General features: G+C 37.4%; 1 protein-coding gene across 4 annotated transcripts in view; it reads right to left on the reverse strand.

Annotated features, from left to right (window-relative positions):
* Positions 1–1,995: 1,995 nt before the first annotated feature.
* AP2A2 (adaptor related protein complex 2 subunit alpha 2) overlaps positions 1,996–16,494 on the reverse strand; it is a 44,284-nt gene continuing 29,785 nt past the window's right edge. For 2 of the 4 annotated variants that reach the window (XM_026850349.1, XM_026850348.1), the window contains exons 12-23: positions 15,492–15,589; positions 15,088–15,319; positions 14,030–14,203; positions 11,961–12,124; positions 10,141–10,218; positions 9,126–9,208; positions 8,273–8,362; positions 7,362–7,485; positions 6,530–6,646; positions 6,253–6,322; positions 5,490–5,624; positions 1,996–4,678 (exon numbers count right to left, since the gene is read on the reverse strand). In XM_026850349.1, the coding sequence (XP_026706150.1) occupies positions 4,601–4,678; positions 5,490–5,624; positions 6,253–6,322; positions 6,530–6,646; positions 7,362–7,485; positions 8,273–8,362; positions 9,126–9,208; positions 10,141–10,218; positions 11,961–12,124; positions 14,030–14,203; positions 15,088–15,319; positions 15,492–15,589 (1,443 nt within the window). In that variant the 3' untranslated portion in view covers positions 1,996–4,600. The remainder of the gene's footprint in view (positions 4,679–5,489; positions 5,625–6,252; positions 6,323–6,529; positions 6,647–7,361; positions 7,486–8,272; positions 8,363–9,125; positions 9,209–10,140; positions 10,219–11,960; positions 12,125–14,029; positions 14,204–15,087; positions 15,320–15,491; positions 15,590–16,494) is intronic. The other 2 variants (XM_026850351.1, XM_026850350.1) reach the window with 1 other exon arrangement.

The raw sequence follows: 16,494 nt of genomic DNA on the forward strand, positions 1-16,494 counted from the left end.
AAGTAGCATGTGTTTTCTTATTTGGGTTTTGTGTTTTATGTCACACAAAATTATAGTAAAGCTGCTGGATCAAGGCATGGTGTTCTTGAATATGAAGAAATGAGAAACTTGCTGATAACTTTCTAAAGTTCTTGGAGAAAGAACAGGCCTTGAGCAGAGAGGGAACATTCTCTCCTTAAAGCTCTGGTTACAAACACAAAGTTACTGTTGAAATAAGGAGAAATTTGGCTGAATAAAGACGTAAAGTAACTGTAGCTTTCGCCACTGTCATGAAGTAGCAGGAGTATAGATGTGGCATCCTTCAAGTCCTGTGTTAGCAGATAACCTCAGATGAGATGGAGATAGAGGAATACATGTGCACAAAGATGGTGATATAAAATAAGCTCTTAATTTACAGTTCATCCTTAACACTTGGTATTGCGAATTTAGGATTTCTGGGAGACTGTGTAATAAAGCTTGTTTGACTCAAAGCATCACTGTGATGTTCACATCCAGTGGTGTCTATTGTGAAGTCTGTTCGTGCCTTCATATCTTTTTGAGGGTACCTTTCTTTAAGAGTATCCAAATAACTGAGAATTGTGGGGGGTTATTGCTTCTAGGTGTGTCAGTATGAAAATATCCCAACTTGCTGTACAAGAATTGGCCTTTGAATATTCAGTAGCATATAGAGAATGAGTGAATGATGCTAATTCCTCATGTAGCTTATTGAAGGATTTGCTTTTTTAATATAAACGTTACCAATTCATTGATCAGTTTCCTTAAGCAGTTCTTTATGCCTGAATCTTCAAACAAAACCTGTTGACCCCACTGTGGATGGAGGTGCACAGGTTCAGCAGGTTGTAAACATCGAATGTGTGTCAGACTTTATGGAAATAAGAGAAGAATAAACGAATTCATATCAGGCCAGATAACTCCCAAATTCAGTATGTATTGAGACTGTCTGGCATTGCTCAGGGTGATATTTAACCAGTGGCTAAAAACTGGCCTATACAATGTGCAATAAGAGAAGTTTGACTTTCAAATAAAGTAGAAGGAATTGAATTTGCTAACTTATTTGTCATTATTTGACCAATTATTTTAACTGAAAACAGTCCATTAGGTTCACTACCGTTGAACTAGGACCTGTGGAACAGCCCATTACTGCACTGGGAAAGAGAGATCAGAGGTGACCCGTTCCCTTTCCTTTGAAACCCTGTGCTTGTCACCCATACACAGCTGCTGTCAAAGCAAGGTGCTCCATGAGTCAAAAGCTAATTGTGAGCTTTCTACATGGATCCTTCATGTGGCGGGACATTTCTAGAGACATCATTAACACAGACATGTAGTGGCTTTTAGACTAAGCCAAAATTTGCAGGGCATTTCTCTGCACAAAATCAAAGGTCGTGTGTGTCTAACAGGACACGGGTAGTTCATCAAAAGCAATTTCAACTTGCTGCTAGCAGAGAGTATTCTCAAGAAAAAATTGTATGAATGCACAAAAGCTCACAGTGCCCAGGTTTGGTTTTGGGTGGGGTTTTTTTTAGCAAGTTTGAGAGAAGTATTAAGAATCTGAAGCAACATTTAAAGCTTGAGTGAGTTTTTTTAGCAGTTTAGATACTTTACACAATGTCAACTTTTTTTTTCCTAAGTCCTGCCTGTAATACAGGTGTGTGCTTCATAGCCTCAACCATACCCCACTGTTACACCAGTTTGTAATGCTACACCAGCATGTACTGTTAATATACTTACTGTTGTTAAAACACTATAGGAAGAAAGATTTTTACATTGTTTTTCCTTACAGCAGAGTATTTGTAACATGTGACCAAACAGACCAACAAAAAAGCCATAAACAAATCCACTGAGGAAGCAGAGATCTGCAGACTCAACTGAACACAACCCACCAGTAGTTTGCAGAAAAGAATTTACTATTACACATAAACTCATGTTCCATAACAACCATTCCATGCAAGTATTTTTTACACTTCCATGCGCCCAGACAAAAAAATGACAGTTTGATTACTGTTCTAATCATTTATTTAGTCTTAATACGGTCTTCTGATGAATATAGTCTAATATATAGTCTCCTATATGAAAATTCTCCACTTAATTTGACAGAACTTTGTTTTATACAAATAAGACAATCACCATAAATGTTACATACTGGAGTGTAGGTCAAGAATGAACATATGCTACCTGTTTTGCTATTCAGTTATTTTCACATGTCAATGCCTGAAAATACTGTACTTAAAAACAATAACACTGTTTACTGCAGAAATTACTTGTCTGCTTGACAGGATACATCACTTTGGTAAGTTAACCATCATTCACAAAAAAATAATCAAGTATTTGTCTGAATTTGTTCACTTTTCTGCTCATGGCTTCATTGAGCTGACATTTAATACAAAGTGTGAACAGTCATAAGCTTAACACAGTCACCACTGAAAAGACACTTTCCCTCACCCCCCTTCTTCGCACATTTTTAATGCACATTTTAGCACAGCTTGAACCAAAGCAAAGTGAACTAAAGTAGTGCAGTGTCTCAAGGTGTCCTTTAATGAGGGCACAGAACATTTTCAGGGGGACAGATATACAACAGGATTTGGAAAAATGAAATATAAGCTCCTCCCCTGTCTTTGCTAAGACTCCCTTTAGTTCAGCACATCAGATTTGTAATGTAGCAGCCAACAGCACGGTTAAGATAACAGGACTAATAGAGACACACTGCATCCAAAGGACAATTAGTATTTTGCCAGCTGCCCATCCTGACTGCAGGAACTGCTCATGAAGATTTTCAAAGACAATGTTTGTGATCAAAGAATCTTGATTAGCTATTTGAAAGGCCATAAAAAGGCCAATTGTTCAAGAGAACTTTTGCAGAAAGACCATGACTATAGCCAAGTTTTCAGTTGTAACATTCAGTTACCAGCAACTTCTGGAAAAACTAAACAATACCCCCCCACACCCCCATCCCCAAAACCCACACACCACAGCCAAACCTTTGTTCTTCATTTTGCACTTGCACTCAAGTATGATCACTAGCCTTCAACCAAACCAAATTATAATCACCCAGTTCCATCATTTAACTCAAAACACTGAAGAAAAAAAAGCAAGGCACACTCAATCTTGTAGAATCCCTGTCCCCTGCTGTGCACTGGGCAACATGATAGGAGCCTCATTTAAATGTGTTTTCAATGTCATCACTATCACTAAAAACCTTTATTTCATGGGCATACTTGGCTGTGTGTGTTGTGAGAGAGCAGTCCCAGGCTTCCTTTAAATAATCTTGAGGAAATCTTGATCTGAGGTTCACTTCTCACATCAGCAGTAGCTGATTTCGTTCATCATGACCTACAGTACTCGCCGACAACTGCCCGCAGTTTCTAACTGTATGACCTCACCTGCTTTGCTTTAGCAGCCTTTGTTGCACCTCAAGGCTTAAACAGCATGAGCCAAAATTGCGTCCACTTACTTCTGCAGAGAAGCTGCCAAGAGTTTGCTGACATAAAGCAAGTTACAAAGGATTTGGTCATAAAAGCCACTACAAAAGCTGAGCGTTTTTGGACCTTCTACTCTCGGTCTCAACACAAGTCTCTACACCATGTTGGATATTTTTACCACCACTGACAGACAGGAAACTGTTCAGATATCAGTTATTCAACCTCTCGAGTTTTAACATTACTCTACACTGGGGAAAAAATAGTTTAAAATTACACTTTTTATCTAAGACTACATGCCTTACAGCCCTTCAAGGGCCCATTTCTTCTCACTCCTCCTTTTGTGCAATACCAGACTCTGCGGTTAGTTATATCACATCATTAGGACTATGACTTGCTAAGTCTGATGGGAAACAGAAAAAACACAAAACAGAATATTTAACTTCAGTTTGACTAACAATGAACAAGCATGTACTCATTCACCACCTACTAAACAAGCTCACCTCAGTACTTGAGATAAGCAGAAGGCTTAAGAATAGCTTTTGTGTTCAATCCACTTTCCAAAGTTCAGAAAACATTAAGAAGTAAAGGATTACAAGATAAATAGTCTAAAATTCTGGTCCTGTGGCATTTTTCAAATACAAAGATTGATGACAATCAACATAAATGTTCACTCACTTGAATCCAATTCAAACACATCTTGGAATCTGCCATTCCACCCAGTACAAGACTTGTTCAACTTTACAAAGTTTTGACTCTACATTAATATCTGAATTAACCTTACTGAGCAGCGTTATGTTGGTTACTTTCAACTCGGAGCAGAGCAAGTACCTGTTAAAGGCACTAAGGCAGAATGTTACTAGCCATTTCCAGTTGAAATCCTTGGTTACCACGTCTAAATGAATTTCCTTTAGCAAAGTTAAAAGCCTGACCTCTGCAAGAAAAAGGAGCACAAGACAGCCCTCCCACCCTTTGTGTAACACACTAAAAGCCATTTTTAATGTAAAAAGTCACTTCCATGTACTGTACATTTTATAGTCTTAATTTTAAACAAGGGTCAAGTCCTATTAAGGCAGGGAGCTGGTATTGGTTAACATTGCAGTACTCAGACAGTGATGTACAAGACATTTATTTGCAGTATGATGACAGTGATATAAATGGAAAAACCAAAACTGACATGATTAATATTAAAACTGTTCTGACAGCAATTCACATAATCTCTGAGATACAGCTTCTTTACTTGTTCGTAGTGTGAGCCTATACATCTGAAAAAGAACATAAGTATTATTTACATTTTAAACAGTTTGGCATTAAATTAATGCACAGTCAACTAGTGAAAGCTACCAGTTATCTATTACCCATTTTGTTAGATTTGGTAGAAAAAAGACCTCAAGTTAAAACATTCAGAAGCAGCAGCCACTGAGCAATACAGCTTTTTCAAACCACAGGCTGGAGAACATATTCAAACCCTTGTTAAGAGTTACCATTGCTCTCATATTTTCAGGCTTTAAGAGCAAGTTGTTGTCCAAAATTTTTCTTTAAGAGTAGTAAATGTTGTGGACAAGTCTAAAGATTCTCTATCACCACTTCTTCAGAAAACAGGAAACTTACCACCCAAAAATTATTTTTAGTCCTCAGTTAACTCTGATAAAACCTCTATCAAAATGCTTGAGGAAAAATATTCTTTAACATTGTGTTCATTTGCTTATGTTTTCTCTTTTAGCCGATCATTCTTTTAGTAATTTAAAATGGCAAAGGGAATTATACTTCATCTTTCCAAGGTGCACAAAACAGAAACATTAATGTTTCCAACGTTAAAGAGAAGATGAGACTCCATGGACTGTCTGGAATAATAAAATGATCTCTTCCAACAGGAAAGAGAATTGCTGTGAAGAAGCAGCTTACCAAACTGGGCCAGGACCAGCTGCTACAATTTCATTTCTTGTTGGAGTCTGCAGTCACAATTAGCTATTGCAGTAGTGATTTTATATAAATACCTTAAGGAGTTTCAGATATACACAGATATTTAGTTCAAATGAGAATCTGTATTTAAGCTGTAGATACTTAAACAGATACCTGTGCCTGGAGGTTGGGTTCAAGGCGCAGCAAGCATCCAATCTGAGTAGTTTTTGTATGTATGATACCAGCACCGACAAAGTTAGCAGGATTGGGATCTACCTCCTCAAGTAGGGCTGATCCAAAGCCAATTATCTGTGAAAGAAATCCCGAAGATTTTCATGTGGGGACTATGGGACACCAACACTAAGTCTACCCAAGCACAGCCACCACCTAGCAAAACAAGTAGGAGACTAATTTTTATTTGACATGTTCAAGACATTAAAGGATTATCCCATATCAATTTTATTAAAACAAATTTTTGAAGTGACAGAGTGACCCTGATAATGCTCCTGAAAAAGAGGTTCTCAAAAACAACTGAGAAATAAGTCAGATCTCCTGGTTTTGATAAAGCCACTCCTGTCTTACACCAGTCACTTCTGTTTTGCCTAAGGCAGCCAGTTCTATAAAAGGTCACTTTTTTTTTCTTTTCTAACTAGTAACTAGTATAAATTAAAGCCTGAAGTATCTTTCAATTCAGGTTTAAGCACTGAATTAGTGTTTTCTTAAATACTTTCAAGTTTCCAGCTGCTACTGAGGACTACATCTAATTCAAGCCACACTGAGAAACAGTCTACTCAACCCGGCACTGACAAGGGTCTCTTACACAACATGGACTCAAACTTTAACAGGACAATCCAATTCCCATGTAAACCAAGACAAAGAAAGTTTGTTTATACTGCTACCCTTATACTCTGAATCAAAAATACCACACAACACCCACCTTTGCTTTTGTGATCTCTGCATCCATTGGGTGTTTTGCTTTAAAGATATTCTGTACTTCTTGTTTCGGACTGCAAGACAAGGCAAGATGAATATATGGTGTAACACACGTATTGTGTACAGCACTGTTCAACAGCAACGGATTATACTGGGAGAGTTTATAAGTCACAAGATTAAGTATGAGATGAGGCACTGCACCAGCTACATTCACAGTATAACCTTTTTCTTCTCTTGGCCCACCACAAGAGTCCCAAGCCCAAACACAGACAAAGTCTTACTTGCTCAGTTGCTTCCAACGCTGAAAAAAGTCTTGAGAAGACATCTCTGTCGGCTGGAAAAATTTATTCAGTGTGATGGGTAATTTTACTGAAAGATTTTGAAATGTTCCTCCATACCTGCATATGGAACAGAAAGAACACTGTATGAAGCACAGTGCCAGCAGTCTCAGCCTAAATCAACGAAGCAATTGTGCATGATTAGCGTTATCTGAAGTTCACAGATTTTATTTCTAAGATACAGTTTTAATCCACTGTTAAACAAATTTATTTGCTTTGCTTAAATGGCAAATGAAAATGAATTGGCAGAACTTCTAATAAGGATCTCTCAGTCTCAACATAGGTTGTTATCCTTCTAGATAGCCCTCATCAAAGGTGTGAAAATATATCCCTGTGAAAACATAACAGGAATAATTGGTTTAGACTAGAACATCAGAATGTAGCCCAGAAATCAGAATTTCCTAAAGGCTGATGTGAGTGGACGTAACAAGATTCTGGTTTGGACTGCATGCATTTCCAGTCCATGCTGTTTGCAGAAATGTTCTTGGTTTCCAGAAGGGAGAAGTTACTAAGTATATTCCTATCAAGATTTCTTAAGCAAACAGGAAGACTGCTGTTTCATACAGATAGTGGAAAGAGAAGTCATGGAGACATTTTACCAGCAGCTGCTTCTTGATTAGTAAATCACATTGTTCCAGGTGGATTCCCTATCTTACCTAGTAACTTAAAGTTTGGTTTGATCAACGTGTCCTTATTCTACACCAGTCATAGGACCAGGACAAATTCAACATCTTTCATCCAATTAATTCACTAACATTGGAATCCTATGTTTTACCTGAATTGAATGTTCAGGATTGGAGCTTCCATAAAGTCTGACACACATTCGATGTTTACAACCTGCTGAACCTGTGCACCTCCATCCACAGTGGGGTCAACAGGTTTTGTTTGAAGATTCAGGCATAAAGAACTGCTTAAGGAAACTGATCAATGAATTGGTAACGTTTATATTAAAAAAGCAAATCCTTCAATAAGCTACATGAGGAATTAGCATCATTCACTCATTCTCTATATGCTACTGAATATTCAAAGGCCAATTCTTGTACAGCAAGTTGGGATATTTTCATACTGACACACCTAGAAGCAATAACCCCCCACAATTCTCAGTTATTTGGATACTCTTAAAGAAAGGTACCCTCAAAAAGATATGAAGGCACGAACAGACTTCACAATAGACACCACTGGATGTGAACATCACAGTGATGCTTTGAGTCAAACAAGCTTTATTACACAGTCTCCCAGAAATCCTAAATTCGCAATACCAAGTGTTAAGGATGAACTGTAAATTAAGAGCTTATTTTATATCACCATCTTTGTGCACATGTATTCCTCTATCTCCATCTCATCTGAGGTTATCTGCTAACACAGGACTTGAAGGATGCCACATCTATACTCCTGCTACTTCATGACAGTGGCGAAAGCTACAGTTACTTTACGTCTTTATTCAGCCAAATTTCTCCTTATTTCAACAGTAAGTTTGTGTTTGTAACCAGAGCTTTAAGGAGAGAATGTTCCCTCTCTGCTCAAGGCCTGTTCTTTCTCCAAGAACTTTAGAAAGTTATCAGCAAGTTTCTCATTTCTTCATATTCAAGAACACCATGCCTTGATCCAGCAGCTTTACTATAATTTTGTGTGACATAAAACACAAAACCCAAATAAGAAAACACATGCTACTTTATTTAAGGATATTTGACTGTAGGTCATCTGAGCAGATTACTGTTGGAGTAAAATTCAAGAACTGTGTTGATGTCTTATTACCATAGAATATGAACATACGTCCTAAAAAGAAAAGAATAAAAGACATCAGAATTTTTAGGTACATCGCATATAATCATATTAAACTATATGTGCCTCAATTATCTAATATCTTTCTACCTTTCTTTAAAGCAACTTTTAAAAACAAAGCATGATTTACATGGTTTATCTTACCAACATATTCACAGTTCAAAATAAAATAACAGATTAAAGCAAACCATGCAACTTCTCCCACAGTAGCTGTCACACAGACAGTTAAAGAATCCGTGGAAGTCTTTCAGAGAACATTACTTTTTATGTAAAGAAATGGTTATGATGCCAAAAGTGATGTAGAAGGCAGAAGCAAGCAATCCCAGTGCTGGTCTGTGTCTGATTCCTAGCTCTTTCCTAAATGTTTTCAGTACCTTGTGCATTAATGTATTATGACAGACATATCTGAAATGTATTATTATTACAATAAGCTATACTGTAAGATATAAAAATTGAGGAGAACGGTCCTTTATAACCCTGGCTGACCAGTCTTACAAAGAGGCAGCAAGAGCTGGAGCTTACAGTACCACTTAACACTCCCAGTTCATCTCAGCTACCAAAACAACCCATAAGTTTAAGGAAACACGAACCCACACAGAAGCCAGAGGCACACAAACAGTGAATATCCTAATACAGGTTAGGCCTAAAAATCACATTTCCCTCTTAAGCAGATGAAAAGTAAATCACATCCATAACATTGTGCTGGCATTGGAGTTGATAATGCAGACAGCTAACCACTTGGCCTGAAAGATCTTACCCAGGTTCTGTCGAAATTCAGACTTCAATCCAATTTGTAGCAACTGATTTTCAAATAAGACTCCATTATTTTTACACACAAACCTAGGGGAAGAGAGAAAAACATGTTTTAAATTGAGTTATATTAAATAATACTTAGAACCACAAAATTCAGGGTTTACACAGAGGATGAAGATTGTGGTTAACCTAGAGTGCATACGTCTGTGAGAGAGGTCTTTGCAGAAAACTGCAGAGTTAGAAAAGACAATTTTACAACCAAAACCACCACTTGTAAGACACTAAAAGAACTGAAATTTTTATTTGATAGGATGTCTGAGAAACTACAGAGGAAGCCACAATGTGCTACACACACACACACACACACACACACACACACACACACATTGTCTATAAAGGACCAGGCAACAGACTAGGATTTTTCTTATGCATATTCTTGACAACTTCTGAAACTCATTAGGTTGGTGTAGAATTGAAAAGTTTGAGGCTTTGACTGTTTAAACCTGAAAGAAAAAAGAATCCCTTGTTTTATCAGTTCCGTATCACATAAGTCAACTGAGAGCTGTATTTTATTTTTTCCATTTTGAGAGAGGAAGCCCATTCTACAGTGATTTCAGTCCTTTCTGTCACCCTTCACTTAAAAGTAGAAGAGGTGGTCAGCAAACATCAGCCTTTCGCATACAAGGCACTTAAAACATACTCCCAAGTATCAGTACTTTTGACAATTTACTCTTTCATGGTTTTCCTTTATTTGTGAATAGTTGCAAAATTTAATCTACAAGTGACATCGCCTCATTTTAGAGCAGTGTGTGATAGCACTGACTCATAAAGGCAACTCTAACCTGTGTATTCACAAACTTGTCATAAAATCCACAGCATCTACAGAGGTATTCTAGTCACAAGTCTGACAGTACATGTTTCTCTAGTTTTGCTGGTATTAAGTTAATGCACAATAGAGTTTTGCTTTATAACTATAATCTGGAAGTTGCCCAGCCTTGCAAGGTTTTAGTATTGCTTACTTGTGAAAAAGCTCATCAGCATCATGCACAGTATCAGCTGGTTCCTCAGAAACTACCTCAGATGAAGCCAGGTCAGGGCTAGTTCAGGCAGCACAAAGGAAGAAAGGCAGTAGCGACAGAGACAGCAGGAGTTAGTAAAGACAGCTTAGTGCTTAGTTATTTCTTTTACCTCCTTCCTCAAAAATGGCAGTGCTGAGTTTAATGCATGAAAAATTTATTAGCTGCCCTAGCTCAGTACACCTAGAAAGGTTTTAGGCATTAGGCAATGTTTTCCCCACTTCTCTCCCCCACCCCACCCCTCCCTGATTGTCAGGAACCAGCAATTCTTCCCCAAGACAGGAGACAGTTGAAGGCGTTCAGTGGCTTAAATTTATACCTCTTAAAGAACCAACTCCTTTCAGGTGTTTAATTGTGACAGCAGAAAACTTTTAGTTCAAAACCATAAAGGGAGATGTACATTAACTACTAAAAAGGTGTTCTTTGAAGCAGAGGCCTCACCAACCTTAGTGGCACTTCTAATTACAGCTGCACAATCTGTTCTTAAAAACACGCACGTATTAAGTGTAGGCAAGGGTATACGGGCACACAGAGAATGACTTACCCCAAGTATCAGATTAGAAACAAAAGTGACAACAGCACTAAAAAGAGGCAGGAAACTGTAAAAGGCAACTTCTCAGTATCACTAGAGAAGCATTTCATCATCTACAGACAGACCAAGGGGTTGGGCAATGCTATACTTTCTTCTGCAGAAAGAGAAAACTCTTTTTAGGTAACTTTTGCTTATGAAGCTACTAGCATTGGTTTCTTTAAAAGAGGAAAAAAACCAAAAACCTCTAACAAGATTGTGTAGCTTCTTGAAATCTTGGAATTGTATAGCATGATTAAATATCACTTATTGACTTTCAAGGAAAACACAGGATCAAGTTCCAATCACTGCAAACCTACAATAATGCATTGCCTAGTATAAAATTTTGATGAAAGTCTCAATGATCCAGGCAGATTAGTTTCACTAATTACATCTTTTATATTAAGATGCATTGTAAATCTGTCATGCCATCATTTAAAATTTGGTCCTTGACAATAGTAACACATTCTTTGGCCAAAAAGAGAGACTTTTAAAAGGCATTCTATGATTTTATACTATTTATTTCCAAAATTTTAGCCAAATAATTTTTGAGTGTAGCCACAGTGGCTTTGAATATTAACAAAATTAAGAACACAATGCACCTACACTACACTTGGTAATGTAACTAGGAAGATATTTGTATCAAATACCAAAAAAAAAAAAAAAAAAAAACAAAACACTTGTTTTTTTCCCCTTTTCACACCTGTTTGTCAGACAGTAGCAGAACAATTTAAGTGTATCTTGAAATTCTGAGAACCAGTATCTCTGGATATAATCCATCTCATTGTTCCATTATCAGATTGCCGTAAGTGGAGAGACACAAGAATACTTTATGGAAATAAGAGAAGAATAAACGAATTCATATCAGGCCAGATAACTCCCAAATTCAGTATGTATTGAGATGCACAAGCAGCTTAGTTTAAGAAGCAAAACCAGCATGAAAACTAGGCAATTCTGTGTGGCTAATAACCTCAGGTTGATTACTACAGACTCAGTTTTTCCATGAACAGAAGTATTCAATAAAGATAGCACATTCAGCACAGTGTTCAAGAACACCTCTTTTGCTGTGCTACTACCACCCAGGAATGCATTCCATAAGCTGGAACAAAACTGGAAATTATTGTATTTTTTTTTCTCTAATCCTGTTTTAAGAGACAAATTCTTCTTCAGATTCCTTACAGGGTGACTTAATTACCTCGCAAAGTTGTCATCAGAACCAGGAGCAAGAGGTGCAACTGCAGAAGCTGAATCTGAAAATACATCCACCAGCAGGCTACCACTAGAGGACGGTGGGGGAGCTGAATTGGTGAGAGGGGCAGCACCCAGACCCAGCAGATCCGCAGATGGAGAAGGAGTAGACTAGGGAAGACAAGACACTTTGGTGTTACACTACAGCAAAACTAAAACAAAGCTGTCTCTTTTGCACAGACAATTAAGCGATGGCAAAGTGTCTCTCCCCACCGCAAATCGAGCTTTGAATGGACGTAGTAGGCCTCATGAATGCAGCTATCACCTTGCATTTCAACTTAAGCTCATTAACAGATGTGGGGGTTTTTTTCTGTTGAAGAGAGTCATATGTCCATCCAACCATTACATAAAAAAACAAAATTAATCTGTCTGGAATCTGATTCTGCAGAAGAAAGATGACACTTTTTCCCTCTCTCTTCTCACCTCTTAGTTTCAAGGGAAATTAAGTACTGTAGGGAACAAAATTCAAATGTACTGCTTTTCTTTCATGAAGAAGAATCCAGGAAGAAATACAGTAGCTTTTACACAAACCTAAATTAAAACATCACAGCATCTTTAAAATTGACTATCAGTTTAGTCCGGGGTTTTTGAAGCTTGGCAAACCTTAGAAACCATGTAAGACCTAACCAGCAAAAAAGCAGAGCCTGTAGCTAGTTCAAGCTGCAAACACTAAAGGAAGAGGTATGACCTTTGAAGGTTTTTTTTTTCCTCAAATACAACAAATCAGGTAGCCAGGACACAGAATCGTGCAACAGCGGCTGCACATATGTCCCCATGTCACATGCAAGAACAAAGTATAGACTGCTAAATAAAATCTTCATGTATTAGACATTAGCTGCCTACAATACTCCATATACACTCAAGATGAGTCATGAGATGCATTTGGATTGAGCCTGAAATTTTGGTTTTGTAAACAAACTCAAAGTTATCATATACTCCAAAAATTGAATTTGATGCAGTAAATGAAAAATTCCCTGGCAAAAAGTATTTCAGAAGCCAGTTGGTAAGAAATACTGAAAACAAACAGCTGGGATTTCAATTTGGAACATATTCTTGGCATTTAAGCCAGGGTCACACCAAAACCACTGATGACAGTAACAGAACAGAGTTTCTTACATGGCTGCAACCCATAAACTGAAGCTTATAAAGCATAATGCAATTTTAACTGCCAGTCACCTCAGTCAATTTGGCACGCAAAGGAAACTTGGCAAGTTTTCTGCTGGAAAGGTATTTCGGTCCATTCAAAGAGTTTGCACTTGGAACATCTACTCTTACATAATGTAATGACTAAGAGTTAAAGGATTGCACTTCAACAATCTGGGCAGAGAGTGTGCTACAGTGTTTCCTCCTCTCAGGTATACTACTGCCTCTCAAATGTAATTACAAGCTATGCTAGTCATTAAAACCAGAAACAAGTATTACATTATGGAAACAATTCATCCTCCCAGCTTTAACTGACAATACAATGAGAACTTTCAGCTCAGAAGAAACAAGACTGTGGCCTTGTCTACCATAACTGAACTCAAATACTACTGTCAAATAAACAGTAACAACATTATATTGTTTTAAGGACATCTGTCTTAAGTCAAGTGTCATCCACTTCTAGTAAAAACAGTAACAATCCAAAACAAAGGGCAAAATACGTACCATGTTAGACAAAGCAGAACAGCAGCTGATATATTGAAATTCAAGTCATTATTCCTTTGAAATATGTTAATTTTATCATCTCAAATTCACTGCAATTTCACCAGCAAGAAAACTCCCATTTCTAAGTTTACAGGAATATTTTTCAAAGTAACAACATAAAAGGGATTCTTTTTAGATAGTTTGTCCCCATTTACATAAGATTTCCAGAGAAAAACTGCATCCAAGCATGCAGTTGGGGGAAAGAAACTGTATGTGCCCCTGCTACTTTACAGCAAATACCCATAGTTTCAAACCCCAAGAAGCCACTTTAAGGAAAACATTATTTTCTCAGGCTGTCTAAATTAGTGAAGTAACAGCTTTTAAACTCACAACAGCACTGGCATTGACAGAGGTGGGTTCAGCACTTCCATTCATATCGGAGCTCCTCTCCTTTTTGATCTCTTCCAGGTCAGTAACTGTGCCTGGGCCTTTCTTCTTCTTGAGTTTAGCCAAAATAGAAGATTCCCTCTCTGGAAAGGGAGGCATTTCTTCCAGCACCGTAGCCTTACCACAGAAAAAAATTATTAGCTAAACTTACAGAAAAAGTCAAACCAGCTTCTTTGAAGAAATACACCCTTACAGATTGCATGAGGCAAAAGCAGAAGTAATTATCCACACAGGAAGTGACAATGCAGTTTATTGTACGGTGATGGAATAGACTTGCTTTTTATTTAAAAATAAAAAAAATTAAAAATTAAAACTTTAAGTCCTCCCAAAGCAGTTATTCAAAAGAACAGGAGCATATCGATTCTATGGTACAGTATTGTTGAATTAAAAAAAAAAAAAAAAAAAAAAAAAAAAAAAAAAAAAAAAAAAAAAAAGAAATTAGATCACATCAGGTCCTTATGTCAAACAGATCTAGACTGAAACCACAGAAGATTCCCCAAAGTCTAGTCAGATCGAAGCATTTATTAGCTGTCAAGACTATGTGTGCCATGCTCTGGCCAGATCTGAGTATCAGGTTAAAACTCTGTGAACTTCTAGAGACAGAAAAACATAAAATTAAATTAAAAAAAAACAAAATCAGCAGAATTACAAGTTTCCTGCCCACCATCAAGTAAGTTCTCAGAACAAAGAACTAGCCTTTTGGTATCTGAATGCTGTGGGACCCTGTACTATGCCAGCTTTCACTGGCTTCTCAGCTCCAGATCAGCATCTTTTAATGGTCATTTGTACCACTAAAACAATAACAACTTGGATTTTAGCTCTAAATCAAAGGTGACTGTAGCTGAGTTAGGCAGACTAAAAGAATAAGTGCCCACATTGTGGATCCTTAATCCTTCTTTAAGACTTCTGAGCAGTCAGGTAAGGTTTAGTGGAATTTACTTGTTGACAGAAGACACAGCTACAGAGTTCCACACAATAAAAACAATGATCTTTATACCTACCAATATATCAGTACTGGCAATAGTACTGAGCCTCAAATACTCAACAGCTCTCTGCTGCAGCTCAACATCAGCATTCTTTAACTGACTGTCACTGCGCAATACGTCTTGAATTGTGGTTTTGATTTCTGGAAACAGGTTCACAAACTTGATGTAGGTAGACAGGAGCAGAGCTCGGGTAGGAACACTACACAGATGAAACTTGGAATGTAGCAAGTTGAACTGGATGAGGGGACTTAAAAGACAGGAAGAAAAAGAATTTATATCAGTTCTTGTAGACATGATCATTCTTAATGCATTACTAGCAAGAGCTGAATCATTTGTTAACTGTCCTTTAGGAGTATTAAATAGACATTAGATTCTTTACAGAAAGTGTTACTACTTCAATATTTTAGAAGGTGTTTTACCTTGATCTTGGATCACCTGCTATCAGATTTCCAAATTCTCCCAAGATGTAGCCACCTACTTTTACAAGATTCTCATGGCATGCCGGAGCTTGAAGGGCCTGTAAGAACACATTAAATAGTCATTGATCAGCAGTGTATCAAAACAAGATCTTTTCTGTCACTTCCATGAGCGGTTTCCTAGTCTACTTTCCTGTAAGAGCAGACCATAGGTCTAGACACTACAGAGCACTTATGAGAAAAGCATGATAAGTGGTATGACTTTATGTAAGAATATAAGTATTACTTGCTTAAGAATTCTCTTAGGCCCACCTAGCAACACTGTGGACTTCCGAGGATAAACACAGCTGCTTAGGTTTCCCCTTACAACTTTAGAGGTGTCAGAAAGATATTAATATACTTAATTTAAACCTTGCAAGAATGTGTTGAAGTTGTCCAGGATATAAATACTGTCTTTATTGAGCACAAAGAAAAACATAGCAGGGATGAGTTCTGAAAGTCAATTTCAACATTGAGGAAAGGAAATAAAAAAAGTGGAATGCCCATATGAAGAATCCAGTCAGAGCAACAAGGATAGACACTTGGAAGTGTTCTCCTTTAATAGCTCAAATTCCAGTTTTATCAGAATGGATGGATACATGCTTCCAGAAGGATCATCAAGGAATTATTGTGTTTTGGATTCCCGCATGCAGAAAACTCAAAACCAAAAAGCAAGCCACCCTGTAAAAGCCTTCTGTTTTTACTACATTTTAGTAATTTTCCAGGTAATGCAATTCCCTTACTAAGACATCCATTCAATGCCATCCACCAAAATAATAAAAAACCAGCATAACCTACCCTGCCCTTCTTCACCAAAACAGTACCAGGTGTATTCTACATTACTTAAGCCGGAGAAGCTTCTCCTCAACTTTTAATACAGTCTTCTGACTCTGAAAATCTATGACGCTAGTTTTACAGAAAGCTACAGCAGCATTTTATTGAAATATTCAGGATCTTATTTTAACTC

The sequence above is a fragment of the Athene cunicularia genome (assembly GCF_003259725.1).
Source record: "Athene cunicularia isolate RWA chromosome 5 unlocalized genomic scaffold, athCun1 chr5_part2, whole genome shotgun sequence".
Taxonomy (NCBI): domain Eukaryota; kingdom Metazoa; phylum Chordata; class Aves; order Strigiformes; family Strigidae; genus Athene; species Athene cunicularia.